General features: G+C 42.2%; 1 protein-coding gene across 1 annotated transcript; it reads right to left on the reverse strand.

Annotated features, from left to right (window-relative positions):
• Positions 1-8,024: 8,024 nt before the first annotated feature.
• On the reverse strand, positions 8,025-20,912 carry LOC110533621 (GTPase Era, mitochondrial). Its single transcript, XM_090188518.1, is given in 11 exon segments — positions 8,025-8,574; positions 11,681-11,761; positions 14,181-14,336; positions 14,338-14,399; positions 14,572-14,895; positions 15,083-15,195; positions 15,402-15,463; positions 15,555-15,601; positions 19,738-19,808; positions 20,661-20,733; positions 20,853-20,912. Coding segments are annotated over 9 exon segments (912 nt in total). The 3' UTR covers positions 8,025-8,574; positions 11,681-11,761; positions 14,181-14,236.
• Between the last annotated feature and the right edge of the window lie 70 nt (positions 20,913-20,982).

Here is a 20,982-nt window from a genome sequence, read left to right on the forward strand (position 1 = left end):
AGAGTTACACATGGAGTAAAACAAACATACAGTCAATAATACAGTAGAAAAATAAGTCTATATACGATGTGAGCAAATGAGGTGAGATAAGGGAGGTAAAGGCAAAAGAAAGGCCATAGTGGTGAAGTAAATACAATATAGCAAGTAAAACACTGGAATGGTAGATTTGCAGTGGAAGAATGTGCAAAGTAGAAATAGAAATAATGGGGTGCAAAGGAGCAAAATACATAAATACAGTAGGAGAAGAGGTAGTTGTTTGGGCTAAATTATAGATGGGCTATGTACAGGTGCAGTAATCTGTGAGCTGCTCTGACAGCTGGTGCTTAAAGCTAGTGAGGGAGATAAGTGTTTCCAGCTTCAGAGATTTTTGTAGTTCGTTCCAGTCATTGGCAACAGAGAACTGGAAGGAGAGGCAGCGAAAGAAATAATTGGTTTTGGGTTGACCAGAGAGATATACCTGCTGGAACGTGTGCTACAGGTGGGTGCTGCTATGGTGACCAGCGAGCTAAGTTAAGGGGGGACTTTACCTAGCAGGGTCTTGTAGATGAGTATGAGGCGAGGGCCAGCCAACGAGAGCGTACAGGTCGCAGTGGTATGTAGTATATGGGGCTTTGGTGACAAAATGGATGACACTGTGATAGACTGCATCCAATGTGTAGGGTATTGGAGGCTATTTTGTAAATGACATCGCAGAAGTCGAGGATCAGTAGGATGGTCAGTTTTACGAGGGTATGTTTGGCAGCATGAGTGAAGGATTCTTTGTTGCAAAATAGGAAGCCGATTCTAGATTTAACTTTGGATTGGAGATGTTTGATGTGAGTCTGGAAGGAGAGTTTATAGTCTAACCAGACACCTAGTTATTTGTAGTTGTCCACATATTCTAAGTCAGAACCGTCCAGAGTAGTGATGCTGGACGGGCGGGCAGGTGCAGGCAGCGATCGGTTGAAGAGCATGCATTTAGTTTTACTTATATTTAAGAGCAGTTGGAGGCCACGGAAGGAGAGTTGTATGGCATTGAAGCTCGTCTGGAGGGTTGTTAACACAGTGTCCAAAGAAGGGCCAGAAGTATACAGAATGGTGTTGTCTGCGTAGAGGTGGATCAGAGACTCACCAGCAGCAAGAGCGACATCATTGATGTATACAGAGAAGAGAGTCGGCCAAGAATTGAACCCTGTGGCACCCCCATAGAGACTGCCAGAGGCCCGGACAACAGGCCCTCCGATTTGACACACTGAACTCTATCAGAGAAGTAGTTGGTGAACCAGGCGAGGCAATCATTTAAGAAACCAAGGCTATCGAGTCTGCCGATGAGGATGTGGTGATTGACAGAGTCGAAAGCCTTGGCCAGGTCAATGAATACGGCTGCACAGTATTGTTTCTTATCGATGGCGGTTAAGATATCATTTATGACCTTGAGCGTGGCTGAGGTGCACCCATGACCAGCTCTGAAACCAGAAATCTCCATTTATTTCCCTGGTGCCTGGTGTCCCCCAAGTCTTTGCTGATAAAGAGTTGGAGGGACACCAGGCACCTCAATGGTGCCGCCCAGATAGGCCTGCTTACGTCTTTATCTGTAGGATCAACCCGACCACTCACACCCCCTTGGTCCCCCGCCCAAACTGGGGAGCCTGTTTCCACAGTAACTGGGCTAAGTTGTCGCCCCCACCTCTGTCCTCACCCTAAACCGTGTCACCCGACACCTCCCACGTGCATCATACAAATTTATTTCAATTTTGTTGAAATATGATACAAATATTGTGCCAGAAAATATGCCAACCACAATGAATGCTCCAGAAAGATGGTTGCAGTTATGTTTGATATGTAGATGATTCAAACCACTAACATTTACATCAAGAAGAGTCATTGCATAATATTCAATTGAAATCAGCTGCTGATAGTTGGATACCCTTTCCTTTGTAGTCAACATCTAAAACACAATTGATTGCATTTGCCATGAACTATAAGGTATTTGTAGTGGGGAAGAACTGTAAATTATTATACAGTACCAGTCAAAGGTTTGGACACACCTACTCATAACAGGGTTTTTATTTTTGTAATGAATACTCAGGGAGAAAAGGGTGTAGATTTACGTGCAGAGTGCGTCAGATGTTTATTAAGCCTTCACAGAAGGCAGGAATCGTGGTCACAGGCAGGCAATGGTCAAACACAGGTAGGCAGTCAAAAACAAACAATACCTCACAACCATACAAACAGAAAGAACTGAACTAACTAGGGAGCTGATGAGACCAGGTGAGAAACAATCACAGGTGAACACAATGAACAAAATGAAAGACAGGGCTACGTTCCAGAACACAAAGAAACAGAGCTACGTTCAAGAACAAAGAAAAAGAACACAAGGTTGACTAAGAAAAGAAAAGCAGAATTCTACATTGTAGAATAATAGTGAAGACATCACAACTATGAAATAACACATATGGAATCATGTTGTAACCAAAAAAGTATTAAACAAATCAAAATATATGTTATATTTGAGATTCTTCAAAGTAGCCACCCTTTGCCTTGATGACAGGTTTGCACACTCTTGACATTTTCTCAACCAGCTTCAGCTGGAATTCTTTTCAATTAATAGGTGTGCCTTGTTAAAAGTTCATTTGTGAAATTTCTTTCCTTCTTAATGCGTTGTGTTATGACAAGGTAGGGGTGCTATACAGAAGATAGCCCTATTTGGTAAAATACCAAGTCCATATTATTGCAAGAACAGCTTAACTAAACAGAGAAACAGTCAATCATTACTTTAAGACATGAAGGTCAGTAAATCCGGAAAATTTCAAGAACTATAAAGTTTTTTCAAGTGCAGTCGCAAAAACCATCAAGCGCCATAATGAAACTGGCTCTCATGAGGACCGCCACAGGAAAGGAAGACCCCCAGTTACCTCTGCTGCAGAGGATAAGTTCATTAGAGTTAACTGCACCTCAGAAATTGCAGCCCAAATAAATGCTTCACAGAGTTCAAGTAACAGACACATCTCAACATCAACTGTTCAGAGGCTGCGTGAATCAGGCCTTCATGATCGAATTTCTGCAAAGAAACCACTACTAAAGGACACCAATACGAAGAAGAGACTTACTTGGGCCATGAAACATGAGCAATGAACATTAGACCGGTGGAAATCTGTCCTTTGGTCTGATGAATCCAAAGTTTTGATTTTTGGTTCCAACCGCTGTGTCTTTGTGAATGGATGATCTCCGCATGTGGGGTTCCCACCGTGAAGCATGGAGGAGGAGGTGTGATGGTACTTTGCTGATGACACTGTCAGTTATTTATTTTGAATTCAAGGCACACTTAACCAGCATGGATACCACAGCATTCTGCAGTGATACGCCATCCCATCTGGTTTGAGTTTTTTGGGACTATCATTTGTTTTTCAACAGGACAATGGTCCAAAATACACCCCCAGGCTGTATAATTGCTATTTGACCAAGGAGAGTGATGGAGTGCTGAATCAGATGACCTGGCCTCCACAGTCATCCGACCTCAACCCAATTGAGATGGTTTGGGATGAGTTGGACAGCAGAGTGAAGAAAAAAGGAGACAACAAGTGCTCAGCATATGTGGGAACTCCTTCAAGACTGTTGGAAAAGCATTCCTCATAAAGCTGTCATTGTAAATAAGAATTTGTTCTTAACTGATTGAATGTTGACAAAAGAGACAGACAATGTGTTAAACAAAACACCTTTTAAAATGGAAGCTGGAAATAAATCTGCCAAAATAAGGCCAAAAAACTGGAGAAAAATATTTCTTAAGAAAAACTTGCTTTGGAATGGGTGTGTACGGGGGCATGGAGGGGTGTCAGACGAGATGTCAAACACCTGATGTTGCAAAACTGTTTGGGGTCTGATTAGAAGGGGTGGGGCACATCATTATATCAGAGGCAAACAGGACAAGACCCAGAGCATGATAGATAAGGGGGCCACAGCTCTGATGTCATCGTCATATGCAAATGAACTGGTGGCCTTAAAGGAGACCTTTGCGAGCTGTCATGAGTCTGTGAACAATGTGGTAGGGTTGGAGACGTGCTGGCTGTTGTAAACCAGAGCAGCGCGGTAATAGAAAGCAACCAATGCCCTTAATTAACACTTTTTTCTTCAAGAGAGAGGACAACGCAGACAGACCAGACAAGGAGGTGAGGTGAACATTTAAAGGCCCACTATGTGAAATGTACAGACGTTTTGATCACTTAACCCAGTCACGCTAAACCTCTGAAGTTGTCAATTGGGCTTCATTTGAAGGGGATAATTAGGGGACAGAGCTGATGTTTAGTGGTTTAGAGAAAGTCCTCTATTAAGATGCTCTGCAAGTGGTTTCTTTTAGTTAACTACAAGCAATTACAAAAAGAAAACTCATGTACATGGTATCGGTATATAATGCAATGTGGGACCTGAACTTGGTTAGTCTTGCAATAGGACTTCAATAGATTTGATTAATAAATTGATGTGGATCATGCGTGAATTTGTTGTCTGAGAAAATATCATTCTGTAATATAGCATGCATATTGTATTCATTCCTTGGGTGGTTGACTTCTCAGAATATGTTAAACCACATTGATAACATATTGACTCAACCCTGTTTCTGTACATATTTGTTTGTGTATTTGCCATGTAATATCCATAATTCTCTCCCCAACAGGTTTATTCATTTAGGCAATGTCATCATGGGACATTGTTCGTTAGTCTTGTATCCTGGACAGGATATCATCATATACTGTAAGTTCGTTATGGTGACACTACAGTATAGATGATGTACTATCCAGGGTCTCATTCCCCCTCCGGATACTATCACCACACACACAAGCTGTTGACGGTTGGAAGCTAGACGGTGGCAATCTAACCGTTACCATTACTGAGTTTTAGCAATGGTAAGGGTTCTATTGACGCCTCTCAATGTCATAGCTACAATAGTATACACATGGACGGATGCTGCTGGCGGTTGGAAGCTAGAAGGTGGCACTCAAACCGTTACCATTACTGAGTTTTAGTAATGGTAAGGGTTCTAATGCTGCTTCTCAATGTCATCTGGAGTTGCATTAAAGGAAACTTAAAACTGGTGGACTGGTCTCATCTTCCTTGCAAGAAGTCGCATTTGATTACAACACCTTAGTGATACCAAGAGCCAAAGTTGTGTTTAAGAGCTGATTTTGATATTGTAAGATGTTTGTTGACTTGTGAAATAATGTTTAAAAATAAAAACCAAAGAATGACTATCAATATCTTGGTGTACATCTCACTCTGAATGTTAAATACTGTACCAAAGTTACCACCTCAATGCATTGACAGGTTACACATATGAAATTGTATGAAAGCATACATATTATTATTCTGTTTTTTATTTATCATTTCATATACTCCTTGCAGTGTACACCTTTTTAAAAGCAGTTGGTTTGTCTAATTGAAGATTACCTCTAGTATTCTGCACTAAACATCCGGTTGTTAGGAGTGTAACTGTCAGTGTAATCAATGGATAGCAGCTGTTTCTGTAGACAGAGAGAACTGAGACAGCCCTCTCTCTCCCCCCTCTTCTTCTCACAGTCTCACTCTCTCTTCATTGAGACACCCCAGCCCTCCCTCTCTTTATCAGCTCTCTCTCTTTGGCCTTGCTTTAGGCCACAGGGCACACACTTGTTTTTCATCAAGATAGCCTGGATAGTGACAGCCCATAGAGCAAACTTACAGGGAGGGGGAGAAATAAACCAAATTACCATTATCTGACTGATTTTACCAGCAGGTTAGCTCTCCATTTTACCAGCAGGATAGCGCTCCATTTTACCAGCAGATTAGCGCTCCATTTTACCTGCAGGTTAGCACTCCATTTTACTAGCAGGTTAGCGCTCCATTTTACCAGCAGGTTAGCACTCCATTTTACCAGCAGGTTAGCTCTCCATTTTACCAGCAGGTTAGCGCTCCATTTTACCTGCAGGTTAGCGCTCCATTTTACCTGCAGGTTAGCGCTCCATTTTACCAGCAGGTTAGCGCTCCATTTTACCAGCAGGTTAGCGCTCTATTTTACCAGCAGGTTAGCGCTCTATTTTACCAGCAGGTTAGCGCTCTACTTTACCAGCAGGTTAGCGCTCCATTTTACCAGCAGGTTAGCGCTCCATTTTACCAGCAGGTTAGCGCTCCATTTTACCAGCAGGTTAGCGCTCCATTTTACCTGCAGGTTAGCGCTCCATTTTACCAGCAGGTTAGCGCTCCATTTTACCAGCAGGTTAGCGCTCCATTTTACCAGCAGGTTAGCGCTCCATTTTACCAGCAGGTCAGCGCTCCATTTTACCAGCAGGTCAGCGCTCCATTTTACCAGCAGGTCAGCGCTCCATTTTACCAGCAGGTCAGCGCTCTATTTTACCAGCAGGTCAGCGCTCTATTTTACCAGCAGGTCAGCGCTCTATTTTACCAGCAGGTCAGCACTCTATTTTACCAGCAGGTCAGCACTCTATTTTACCAGCAGGTCAGCACTCTATTTTACCAGCAGGTCAGCACTCTATTTTACCAGCAGGTCAGCACTCTATTTTACCAGCAGGTCAGCACTCTATTTTACCAGCAGGTCAGCACTCTATTTTACCAGTAGGTCAGCACTCTATTTTACCAGCAGGTCAGCACTCTATTTTACCAGCAGGTCAGCACTCTATTTTACCAGCAGGTCAGCGCTCTATTTTACCAGCAGGTCAGCGCTCTATTTTACCAGCAGGTCAGCGCTCTATTTTACCAGCAGGTCAGCGCTCTATTTTACCAGCAGGTCAGCGCTCTATTTTACCAGCAGGTCAGCGCTCTATTTTACCAGCAGGTCAGCGCTCTATTTTACCAGCAGGTCAGCGCTCTATTTTACCAGCAGGTCAGCGCTCTATTTTACCAGCAGGTCAGATCTCTATTTTACCAGCAGGTCAGCGCTCTATTTTACCAGCAGGTCAGCGCTCTATTTTACCAGCAGGTCAGCGCTCCATTTTACCTGCAGGTCAGCGCTCCATTTTACCTGCAGGTCAGCGCTCCATTTTACCAGCAGGTTAGCGCTCTATTTTACCAGCAGGTTAGCGCTCTATTTTACCAGCAGGTTAGCGCTCTATTTTACCAGCAGGTTAGCGCTCTACTTTACCAGCAGGTTAGCGCTCCATTTTACCAGCAGGTTAGCGCTCCATTTTACCAGCAGGTTAGCGCTCCATTTTACCAGCAGGTCAGCGCTCCATTTTACCAGCAGGTCAGCGCTCCATTTTACCAGCAGGTCAGCGCTCCATTTTACCAGCAGGTCAGCGCTCCATTTTACCAGCAGGTCAGCGCTCCATTTTACCAGCAGGTCAGCGCTCTATTTTACCAGCAGGTCAGCACTCTATTTTACCAGCAGGTCAGCACTCTATTTTACCAGCAGGTCAGCACTCTATTTTACCAGCAGGTCAGCACTCTATTTTACCAGCAGGTCAGCACTCTATTTTACCAGCAGGTTAGCACTCTATTTTACCAGCAGGTTAGCACTCTATTTTACCAGCAGGTTAGCACTCTATTTTACCAGCAGGTTAGCACTCCATTTTACCAGCAGGTTAGCACTCCATTTTACCAGCAGGTTAGCACTCTATTTTACCAGCAGGTTAGCACTCCATTTTACCAGCAGGTCAGCACTCTATTTTACCAGCAGGTCAGCGCTCTATTTTGAATTCCATTAAAGAGAAAAAATTCAGTCCTCAGGGGTTTTGCTTTGAGAGCGAGAATAAGAAGGAAAGATAGAAAGAGAGCTAGCGAGGAAAAATATGAAATCAAGGCTTGAGGGGACAGCAATGCTATTGTCAGCTGACAGAGAGAGAGAAGAGTGAGAGGAGAGAGACAGGGGGTGGATAGCACAACAGGGACATTCGACAGACAGAACGTGACTGTGCTACTCCCAGTTCAATCATCACAGGGCCAGGTGAGGCAGAGGTCTACTGCCAAGGGGAAGGTTCTGGTAACCTTAAATAAAACAAAAACCTTTTCACAGTTCTCCTCACCACACACACACCAAAATATATCCATTTAAATAACAGAGGTGAGAGATAAAATTATAATTACAAGATATTATGTTACAGAAGCTCTGAAAGACAAACCTGTGGAAAATATATGCAAAAATTTACACAAGTCATCCTTTACTCAAGAGCAATGCTTATGCAAGAATACAGTATGATGACCCTTGAGAGAAGTGACAGTAGAAAAGGCTGAGAACAAGTTCAAGGGGAGAGAGCTGTCACTCTGTGTTTCCATTAACTCTCAATAGCTGACTCACGATGAGCACTCACAAGCTCTCAGCAGCACAGTTCAGCTGTAGGTCTGTCCACAGTCAAGCAATAGAAACCAGTCAGATCTTTCACTGAGTATAGTGTCCAAAGAATCCGTAGAGTCCAACAATGTTAATTTCCAACACACTAGGCCACCATAATACTGTGTTTGCCCCAGATGATCACAATACTCTGTTTCCCATAATCCTCTTCAATTCTTCACCTTCACCGAGAGCCTCAGCTTGACCTCCCTGAGGAACACAGTGCTAAGGTCCTCTCCAGCCTCTCTGGCAACCATCTGACCAGCCTGGCCAATCACCATTTTCTGTCACCGGGAGAAATAAAAAAACAGAGAAAAGGAAATACATTATATTAATATGAGCATGCATTTCAATATAATGCCAATGTTTTAAGTCCACAAGAGGACCCCAGTTACTACAGCAGATAAGAAGAATTTATACTGTAATACTCACTCGGTCCTAACAACCAAATATACAGTAAATCAATGACTTTCAACTCTGTCATCATTCACTTAACTGAATGAAAACTAGAGAGTAGTCTGGTGCAGTGATCAAGTTTACATCACTGAGCACTGCTGCACCACTGCAGATATAGACTAACATTCATCCAGTCTGTCTGACATGAAAAAAGTATGGTTTAAAAAGGAGTATGCTCAAATATTTACAAGTTATTACAGGCTAAAGAACTCCAGGTATAGTGACTTGAAGCTAAAGAGTCTGAAAAAACAGTTAATCTACACATGTAATCATCAGTCAGAGGACACATAGCTGAGCAGCTTCATCTCTTAAACATTAGGGGGAAATGGTTGTGACAGGATACAGATCAGAGTTGGGGTCAATTCCATTTCAATTCAGTCAATTCAGGAAGCACATTGAAATTGCTATTCCAATTTCCCTTGTTGCTCGGAACTGAAATTGAAATGTTCAGTTCACTTCCTAACTGAATAGAAATGGAATTGACTCCAAACCTGACAGAGATGTCATGTAAAAGCAAGCTGTAGAATCACTATGGGAATGTACCATAGTGATGTAAGGGGGGAGGGGAAGAAGTCAAAAACAGCCGGTTCAGATGAACTATCTGTCGACACATCGACAGGCCTGTGTGAAAGGCCACACACATAGAGCATGGAACCACTATCCGTCTGCGAGAAAGTTCCAGTTGCTTCTCTCCTTCTTGTCTTTATCTTCTTCCACTGATGGCTTCTCACATGTTCATTAGTAACTGGGTAGTTAGGTTGGTGGGGGTGTCATTGACATGTTTCACAACAGGGGACATATACAGCATCCTCCGTAATTATTGGGACAGTGAAGTATTTTTTCTTCTTTTGGCTCTGTACTCCAAACAATGATTATGAAGTTAAAGGGCAGACTGTCATTTTTATTTGAGTTTTTTTTCATCCATATATTTTAATCCATACCGTATATAAATCACACCACTTTTTGTACATAGTCCCCCCATCTACTTTATGCATGACACAAGTAATTTTTCCAACAATTGTTTACAGACAGATTATTTAAGTTATAATTCACTGTATCACAATTCCAGTGGGTCAGATGTTTACATAGACTAAGTTGACTGTGCCTTTAAACAGCTTGGAAAATTCCAGAAAATTATGTTATGGCTTTAGAAGCTTCTGATAGGCTAATTGACATAATTTGAGTCAATTGGAGGTGTACCTGTGGATGTATTTCAAGGCCAACCTTCAAACTCAGTGCCTCTTTTCTTGTCATCGTGGTAAAATCAAAAGAATTCAGCCAAGATCTCAGAAAAAAAATTGTAGACCTCCACAAGTCTGGTTCATCCTTGGAAGCAATTTCCAAACTCCTGAATGTACCACGTTCATCTGTACAAACAATAGTATGCAAGTATACACACCATGGGACCACACAACCGTCAAACCGCTCAGTAAGGAGACGCGTTCTGTCTCCTAGAGATGAACGTACTTTGGTGTGAAAAGTGCAAATCAATCCCAGAACAACAGCATAGGATCTTGTGAAGATGCTGGAGGAAACAGGTACAAAAGTCTCTATATCCACAGTACAACGAGTCCTATATTGACATAACCTGAAAGGCCGCTCAGCAAGGAACAAGCCACTGCTCTAAAACCGCCATAAAAAAGCCAGACTACGGTTTGCAACTGCACATGGGGACAAAGGTTGTACTTTTTGGAGAAATGTCCTCTGGTCTGATGAAAGAAAAATAGAACAGTTTGGCCATAATGACCATCATTATGTTTGGAGGAAAAAGGGGGAGGCTTGCAAGCCGAAGAACACCATCCCAACCGTGAAGAATGGGGGTGGCAGCATCATGTTGTGTGGGTGCTTTGCTACAGGAGGGACTGATGCACTTCACAAAATAGATGGCATGATGAGGAAGGACAATTATGTGGATATATTGAAGCAACATCTCAAGACATCAGTGAGGAAGCTAAAGCTTGGTCTCAAATGGGTCTTCCAAACGGACAATGACCCCAAGCATACTTCCAAAGTTGTGGCAAAATAGCTACCAAATACTAATTGAGTGTATGTAAACTTCTGACTCACTGGGAATGTGATGAAAGTAATAAAAGCTGAAATAAATAATTATTTCTACTATTATTATGCCATTTCACATTCTTCAAATAAAGTAGTGATCCTAACTGACCTAAGACAGGGAATTTTTACTAGGATTTTAATGTCAGGAATTGTGAAAAACTGAGTTTAAATGTAGTTGGCTAAGGTGTATGTAAACTTCCGACTTCAACTGTACATGTGTATTAAAGTAGTAAAAATGTAGGTATTTGTTCCCATATACATAGCACGCAATGACTCTACACATTTGTTGGATGCATTGCTCTTTGTTTTGGTTGTGTTTCAGATTAGTTTGTGCCCAATAGAAATGCATGGTAAATAATGTAGTGTGTCATTTTGGAGTCACTTTTATTGTTAATAAATGTGGATGCTACCATGATTACGGATAATCCTGAATGAATCGTAAATAATGATGAGTGAGAAAGCACAAATATTGTACCCCCAAGACATGCTAACCTCTCACCATGACAATAACAGGGGATGTTAGCATTTTTTTTTGGGGGGGGGGGTTATGAAATTTGAGCATCTGTAACTTTCTCACTCATCATTATTCACCTAACTTTTTACTACTTTAATAAACATATATGTGAATTTTTCCCAATACTTTTGCTCCCCTAAAATCAGAGGACTATGTACAAAAAGTGCTGTAATTTCTAAATGGTTCACCCGATATGAATGAAAACACTTTAACCTTATAATCATTGTTTGAGTTCAAATCCAAAATGTTGAAGTATAAAGATTATTAATTTTATTTTTAATGCTTCACTGTCCCAATAATTACAGAGGGCACTGTATCTAAATCAACATTCAAAATAGTACTGAAAAATGCAACACACTTACCATGTGACTTTCTTTCTTCACATACAGTTTTACTGCTATATCCAGCTCTCCATTCCCCCTGTCGTGCCACAAGTCAATCGACTGCAATTGAGAGCAAAAAATAGTTTATACAATTTCAATGGTAGTACTACTGTGAGTATTTCTCTATATGTGCTACAATGTTTATGTCTGGCACATAATCATCATATATTAGGGACTAAAGTGTAAATCATTGTGATTGGACACTGGACCTACAATACATCTCAAGCTGGGATAGGAGATAGCTCTTGACAGTTAAAATGGTTGACATGCACACGCACTACATCTGCATGTGGCTATATGAGTGCAGTGTATTGTCTGGCTGTGAAGTCTGCGTGCATCCATAATGACAAGGCACCTGTGTCATTGTGTAGGGCACTTCATTGGGCAGAGGCTTGAGAAGCTTCTCAAAATCAAATCAAATCAAATTTATTTGTCACATACACATGGTTAGCAGATGTTAATGCGAGTGTAGTGAAATGCTTGTGCTTCTAGTTCCGACAATGCAGTAATAACCAACGAGTAATCTAACCTAACAATTCCAAAACTACTACCTTATACACACAAGTGTAAAGGGATAAAGAATATGTACATAAAGATATATGAATGAGTGATGGTACAGAACGGCATAGGCAAGATGCAGTAGATGGTATCGAGTACAGTATATACAGTGGGGCAAAAAAGTATTTAGTCAGCCACCAATTGTGCAAGTTCTACCACTTAAAAAGATGAGAGAGGCCTGTAATTTTCATCATAGGTACACTTCAACTATGACAGACAAAATGAGAAGAAAAAAATCCAGAAAATCACATTGTAGGATTTTTAATGAATGTATTTGCAAATTATGGTGGAAAATAAGTATTTGGTCACCTACAAACAAGCAAGATTTCTGGCTCTCACAGGCCTGTAACTTCTTCTTTAAGAGGCTCCTCTGTCCTCCACTCGTTACCTGTATTAATGGCACCTGTTTGAACTTGTTATCAGTATAAAAGACACCTGTACACAACCTCAAACAGTCACACTCCAAACTCAACTATGGCCAAGACCAAAGAGCTGTCAAAGGACACCAGAAACAAAATTGTAGACCTGCACCAGGCTGGGAAGACTGAATCTGCAATAGGTAAGCAGCTTGGTTTGAAGAAATCAACTGTGGGAGCAATTATTGGGAAATGGAAGACATACAAGACCACTGATAATCTCCCTCGATCTGGGGCTCCACGCAAGATCTCACCCATGGGGTCAAAATGATCACAAGAACGGTGTGCAAAAATACCAGAACCACACGGGGGGACCTAGTGAATGACCTGCAGAGAGCTGGGACCAAAGTAACAAAGCCTACCATCAGTAACACACTACGCCGCCAGGGACTCAAATCCTGCAGTGCCAGACGTGTCCCCCTGCTTAAGCCAGTACATGTCCAGGCCCGTCTGAAGTTTGCTAGATAGCATTTGGATGATCCAGAAGAAGATTGGGAGAATGTCATATGGTCAGATGAAACCAAAATAGAACTTTTTGGTAAAAACTCAACTCGTTGTGTTTGGAGGACAAAGAATGCTTGCATCCAAAGAACACCATACCTACTGTGAAGCATGGGGTTGGAAACATCATGCTTTGAGGCTGTTTTACTGCAAAGGGACCAGGACGACTGATCCGTGTAAAGGAAAGAATGAATGGGGCCATGTATCGTGAGATTTTGAAACGTGGCTGGGTCTTTCAGCATGACAATGATCCCAAACACACCGCCCGGGCAACGAAGGAGTGGCTTCGTAAGAGGCATTTCAAGGTCCTGGAGCCCCAAAACATCACTGCTCTAGAGGAGATCTGCATGCAGGAATGGGCCAAAATACCAGCAACAGTGTGTGAAAACCTTGTGAAGACTTACAGAAAACGTTTGAACTCTGTCATTGCCAACAAAGGGTATATAACAAAGTATTGAGATAAACTTTTGTTAATGACCAAATACTTATTTTCCACCATAATTTGCAAATAAATTCATTAAAAATCCTACAATGTGATTTTCTGGATTTTTTTTCTCATTTTGTCTGTCATAGTTGAAGTGTACCTATGATGAAAATTACAGGCCTCACTCATCTTTTTAAGTGGGAGAACTTGCACAATTGGTGGATGACTAAATACTTTTTTGCCCCACTGTACATATGAGATGAGTAAACAAGGTGGCATAGTTTAAAGTGGCTAGTGATACATGTATTACATAAAGATGCAGTAGATTACAGATTACAGTATATACATATACATATGAGATGAGTAATGTAGGGTATGTAAACATTATATTAAGTAGCATTGTTTAAAGTGGCTAGTGATATATTTTCCATCAATTCCCATTATTAAAGTGGCTGGAGTTGAGTCAGTGTGTTGGCAGCAGCCACTTAATGTTAGTGGTGGCTGTTTAACAGTCTGATGGCCTTGAGATAGAAGCTGTTTTTCAGTCTCTCGGTCCCTGCTTTGATGCACCTGTACTGACCTCGCATTCTGGATGATAGCGGGGTGAACAGGCAGTGGCTCGGGTGGTTGTTGTCCTTAATGATCTTTATAGCCTTCCTGTGACATCAGGTGGTATAGGTGTCCTGGAGGGCAGGTAGTTTTCTCTCTGACAGTGTTGGTGCAGACCTCCTCAGGAGTCAGTCAGAACGTCACTGTGGTATTGCCAAGAACCAGGCTTTGACCCTACTACTAGGTACCTCTGTAGGACAGACAGACATGATGTCAATAGCAATATTAGTTGTCACACATCAACATAGACGCAATTGCTTTCCATGGGTTTTAAAGAACTTTAATTATTCCACAGTGAGTGTACTTGTCTACTTGGTATCAGATTTGCTTCTAGTCTGTATATGAGCATAAGCTACCATCACCTTCAGTGTCTCCACATCCTCTCTATCCACAGCAGAGAGCATGAAGACATCCTTGAAGTGGGCCCTGCCCTGTTGGGTCTTCAGAGCTCTCAGCTGCTCTTTACTCAGCCACGACTGGGCCTCACTGCCCTCATGAGGAGCCACATCACCACCTGGCTCGCCCTCATCTCCAGACCCTGGTGTCCTGGTCTCCCTGTCCGTCCTCCTCTCAGCCCAGGGGGGCTTGATCACACTGCGGACCTGCAGCTTCCGCACATTCACCACTCCACATGTCAGATCTGCTGTAATCTCCAACAACCTGCTCTTGCTCTTCAGCGAGTCAACCTGTGCCATACACACAGTAGAGGGTTCATGTAACAATTCATATGTAGTAGACAGTTCCTAGTATATTACATGCTAATAATGCATTATATCATATGACAACCACAATCTCACCTCAGTGCATATTTAAGATGAGGCCATGGAGAGAGGATGAGGTTTGCATGTGTCTGCTATATAAATAGAGAAGTACCTTATTGAGAACTAGGACTGCTGGGACATCTGGGTACTGGGTCAGGCATTTCAGGACCTCAAAGTCTAGCTTGTTGCAGGCCCACTTGTCCGACACATCCACCATTATCACCACTGAAGAGATAACAACAACAAGAGGACCTAAACACAATGCAGTGCATTGTCATTTGCCCAAAATTATTTTATTTCAAAGGAATTGCAAAATGTGTGGGGCCACATATTGTTTAAAAAGCATAGACTAGACTGTCTGAAAAGCAATAGCCTTGCAGCAATCATCTGTGTGCCCGAAAAGTTGCAAAAAGTGAAGAATCGTGCAGTACCACGGTCAGCTTCCTTGACAATATTCCAAGGATCCTCGAGGAGAGACTTCTCCAGCTGGTGCCTGTGGAGAAGATAAATAGCCCGTTGGAGATTCGCCTATTTCATTTTATGCACTGCAATACCACAGTAATGAAACCGGTGTAACAAATCACCTCTTGACTTTTGAAGGTGTAGTGAGTCCAGGAGTGTCAAGTAAAATCTAGAGAGAGAATGTATAAGTATACATGTACAGTTGAAGTCGGAAGTTTACATACACCTCAGCCAAATACATGTAAACTCAGTTTTTCACAATTCCTGACATTTTATCCTAGTAGAATGTCCCTATCTTAGGTCAGTTAGGATCACCACTTTCTTTTAAGAATGTGAAATGTCAGAATAATAGTAGAGAGAATGATTTATTTCAGCTTTTATTTCTTTCATCACATTCCCAGTGTGTTAATGTTTTACATACACTCAATTAGTATTTGGTAACATTGCCTTTAAAATTGTTTAACTTGGGTCAAACATTTCAGGTAGCCTTCCACAAGCTTCCCACAATAAGTTGGGTGAATTTTGGCCCATTCCTCCTGACAGAGCTGGTGTAATTGAGTCAGATTTGTAGGCTTCCTTGCTTGCACAAGTTTTTTCAGTTCTGCCCACAAATTTTCTATAGGATTGAGGTCAGGGCTTTGTGATGGCCTCCAATACCTTGACTTTGTTGTCCTTAAGCCATTTTGCCACAACTTTGGAAGTATGCTTGGGGACATTGTCCATTTGGAAGACTAAGCTTGTCTTGAGATTTTGCTTCAATATATCCACATAATTGTCCTCCCTCATGATGCCATCTACCAAAGTAACAAAGCCTACCATCAGTAACACACTACGCCGCCAGGGACTCAAATCCTGCAGTGCCAGACGTGTCCCCCTGCTTAAGCCAGTACATGTCCAGGCCCGTCTGAAGTTTGCTAGATAGCATTTGGATGATCCAGAAGAAGATTGGGAGAATGTCATATGGTCAGATGAAACCAAAATAGAACTTTTTGGTAAAAACTCGTCGTGTTTGGAGGACAAAGAACGCTGAGTTGCATCCAAAGAACACCATACCTACTGTGAAGCATGGGGGTGGAAACATTATGCTTTGGGGCTGTTTTTCTGCAAAGGGACCAGGACGACTGATCCGTGTAAAGGAAAGAATGAATGGGGCAATGTATCATGAGATTTTGAGTGAAAACCTCCTTCCATCAGCAAGGGCATTGAAGATAAAACGTGGCTGGGTCTTTCAGCATGACAGACCAGCAACAGCCCCAAAACATCACTGCTCTAGAGGAGATCTGCATGGAGGAATGGGCCAAAATACCAGCAACAGTGTGTGAAAACCTTGTGAAGACTTACAGAAAACGTTTGGCCTCTGTCATTGCCAACAAAGGGTATATAACAAAGTATTGAGATAAACTTTTGTTATTGACCAAATACTTATTTTCCACCATAATTTGCAAATAAATTCATAAAAAATCCTACAATGTGATTTTCTGAATTTTTTCTCTCTAATTTTGTCTGTCATAGTTGAAGTGTACCTATGATGAAAATTACAGGCCTCTCTCATCTTTTTAAGTGGGAGAACTTGCACAATTGGTGGCTGACTAAATACTTTTTTGCCCCACTGTAGATGTCCTAACCAACTTGCAAAAACTAGTTTGTTGGCCTCCCGGGTGGTGCAGTGGTTATTAAGGGCGCTGTACTACAGCGCCAGCTGTGACACCAGAGACTATGGGTTCGTGCTCAGGCTCTGCCGCGACCGGGAGGTCCGTGGGGCGACGCACAATTGGCCTAGCGTCGTCCGAGTTAGGGAGGGTTTGGCCGGTAGGGATTACCTTGTCTCATCGCACACCAGCGACTCCTGTGGCGGGCCGGGCGCAGTGCGCGTTAACCAAGGTTGCCAGGTGCACAGTGTTTCATCCGACACATTGGTGAGGCTGGCTTCTGGTTTGGATGTGCGCTGTGTTAAGACGCAGTGTGGCTTGGTGGGTTGTGTATCGGAGGACGCATGACTTTCGTCATCAAGCTCGAGACCCTGGGTCTCGACCCCGCCCTGTGCAACTGGGTACTGGACTTCCTGACGGGCCGCCCCCAGGTGGTGAGGGTAGGCAACAACATCTCCTCCCCGCTGATCCTCAACACTGGGGCCCCACAAGGGTGCCTTCTGAGCCCTCTCCTGTACTCCCTGTTCACCCACGACTGCGTGGCCACGCACGCCTCCAACTCAATCATCAAGTTTGCGGACGACACAACAGTGGTAGGCTTGATTACCAACAACGACGAGACGGCCTACAGGGAGGAGGTGAGGGCCCTCGGAGTGTGGTGTCAGGAAAATAACCTCACACTCAATGTCAACAAAACTAAGGAGATGATTGTGGACTTCAGGAAACAGCAGAGGGAACACCCCCCTATCCACATCGATGGAACAGTAGTGGAGAGGGTAGCAAGCTTTAAGTTCCTCGGCATACACATCACAGACAAACTGAATTGGTCCACTCACACAGACAGCATCGTGAAGAAGGCGCAGCAGCGCCTCTTCAACCTCAGGAGGCTGAAGAAATTCGGCTTGTCACCAAAAGCACTCACAAACTTCTACAGATGCACAATCGAGAGCATCCTGGCGGGCTGTATCACCGCCTGGTATGGCAACTGCACCGCCCTCAACCGTAAGGCTCTCCAGAGGGTAGTGAGGTCTGCACAACGCATCACCGGGGGCAAACTACCTGCCCTCCAGGACACCTACACCACCCGATGTCACAGGAAGGCCATAAAGATCATCAAGGACATCAACCACCCGAGCCACTGCCTGTTCACCCCGCTATCATCCAGAAGGCGAGGTCAGTACAGGTGCATCAAAGCTGGGACCGAGAGACTGAAAAACAGCTTCTATCTCAAGGCCATCAGACTGTTAAACAGCCACCACTAACACTGAGTGGCTGCTGCCAACACACTGACACTGACTCAACTCCAGCCACTTTAATAATGGGAATTGATGGGAAATGATGTAAATATATCACTAGCCACTTTAAACAATGCTACCTTATATAATGTTACTTACCCTACATTATTCATCTCATATGCATACGTATATACTGTACTCTATATCATCGACTGTATCCTTATGTAATACATGTATCACTAGCCACTTTAAACTATGCCACTTGTTTACATACTCATCTCATTTGTACATACTGTACTCGATACCATCTACTGTATCTTGCCTATGCTGCTCTGTACCATCACTCATTCATATATCCTTATGTACATATTCTTTATCCCCTTACACTGTGTACAAGACAGTAGTTTTGGAATTGTTAGTTAGATTACTTGTTATTACTGCATTGTCGGAACTAGAAGCACAAGCATTTCGCTACACTCGCATTAACATCTGCTAACCATGTGTATGTGACAAATAAAATTTGATTTCAACCTTCATCTCTCCCGAGCCCGTACGGGAGTTGTAGCGATGAGACAAGATAGTAGCTACTAAACAATTGGATACCACGAAATTTGGGAGAAAAAGGGGTAAAAATAAAAAATAAAAAAAATAAAAACTAGTTTGTTTACAAGACATTTGTGGAGTGGTTGAAAAACGAGTTTTAAAACCTCTTGGAGCACCGATCCCTTTAGCGGGATCATTTTCGTCAACGTCCGGTGAATTGCAGAGCGCCAAATTCAAATTAAATTACTACAAATATTTAATTTTCATGAAATCACAAGTGCATCGTTATGTTTGCACTCACGAGACTCCCAGTTACACAATAAATGTTTGTTTTGTTCCATAAAGATTCTCTTTATATCCAAAATCCTCCATTTAGTTGGCGTGTTTTGTTTAGTAATCCACAGGCTCGTGCAGGTCCCGACGGGCAGACGAAAATTCCAAATAGTATCCGTAAAGTTCGTAGAAACATGTCAAATGTTTTTTGTAATCAATCCTCAGGTTGTTTTTACAGTAAATAATCGCTAATATTTCAACCGGACGGTAAACTTTTCAATACAAGAGAGAAAGAAAAGGTCTCGCTCCAGTGGCGCACTCATGAACAAATTTAACCTCTCTGGGATAGGCGGGACGCTTGCGCCAAATTCAAATAAAATACTATAAAAATCTAACTTTCATTAAATCACACATGTAAGATACCAAATTAAAGCTACACTCGTTGTGAATCCAGCCAACATATCAGATTTCAAAAAGGCTTTTCGGCGAAAGCATAAGATGCTATTTTCTGATGATTGCACAACAGTAAACAAAGAGAGAATAGCATATTTCAACCCTGCAGGCACTACACAAAACGTAGAAATAAAATATAAATCATGCCTTACCTTTGACGAGCTTCTTTTGTTGGCACTCCAATATGTCCCATAAACATCACAAATTATCCTTTTGTTCGGTTAATTCCGTTGATATATATCCAAAATGTCCATTTATTTGGCGCGGTTGATCCAGAAAAACACAGGTTCCAATGTGCGCAACGTCACTACAAAATATCTCAAAAGTTACCTGTAAACTTTGCCAAAACATTTCAAAGTACTTTTGTAATACAACTTTCGGTATTTTTAAACGTTAATAATCGATCAAATTGTAGACGGGACTATCTGTGTTCAATACAGGAAGACAACAAACTAACGCTACCTTTCTGGTCTTGCACAACTATCAAACAGTACACATAACGTGACACTCATTCAAGATGGCCGTACTTCTTCATTACACAAAGTAATAACCTCAACCAATTTCTAAAGACTGGTGACATCTAGTGGAAGCAGTAGGAACTGCAAACAAGTCCCTTAGAAATCTAGTTTCCCAATGAAAACTCATTGAATAGACAGTGACTTCAAAACAAACAAAAATCTGAATGGTTTGTCCTCTGGATTTTTCCTGCTACATAAGTTCTGTTATACTCACAGACATGATTCAAACAGTTTTAGAAACTTCAGAGTGTTTTCTATCCAAATCTACTAATAATATGCATATCTTATATTCTGGGGATGAGTAGCAGGAAGTTGAAATTGGGCATGCTATTTATCCAAAAGTGAAAATGCTGCCCCCTATCCCGAAGAAGTGACTCCAACCTAAGTGTATGTAAACTTCTGATTTCAACTGTATAAGTGTGGTTATCTAATAAATATAAAGTTTGTATATTGGACAGATACTGTACATAATGTAACACAGCACTGATCAAATAATGAACAATTGCCAAATGTCTGCTATGCTCAATGCAATGCATGGTCTGAGAGGTGATTCTCACTTGTGTCATCTACTGTGAGAACATCGAGGGCACGGGCCGGTGTGGTATGCACTTTCTTGGAAACAACAAACACCTATAAGAGATCATGTTCAAAGAAACTGGTGTTAATGGAAAATAAACTCCATGCTGACTGATGCCATGATGTTTATAGCTTAAACTGAAGAAACTGGCCAGTACAGTAAAGTGAACTACCTTTCTGCCAAGCAGTTGGTTGGACAGTGTGGACTTGCCATAATTTGGGGAACCAATCATGGCCACTCTTAAAACCTTTGATTTCTCTGGTTGATCTGGATCCTTCACCAGCCATGATATTTGCTTAGCT

Source organism: Oncorhynchus mykiss, chromosome 10, assembly GCF_057628025.1.
Source record: "Oncorhynchus mykiss isolate SJ-2025 chromosome 10, ASM5762802v1, whole genome shotgun sequence".
In the NCBI taxonomy this organism is placed as follows: Eukaryota; Metazoa; Chordata; class Actinopteri; order Salmoniformes; family Salmonidae; genus Oncorhynchus; species Oncorhynchus mykiss.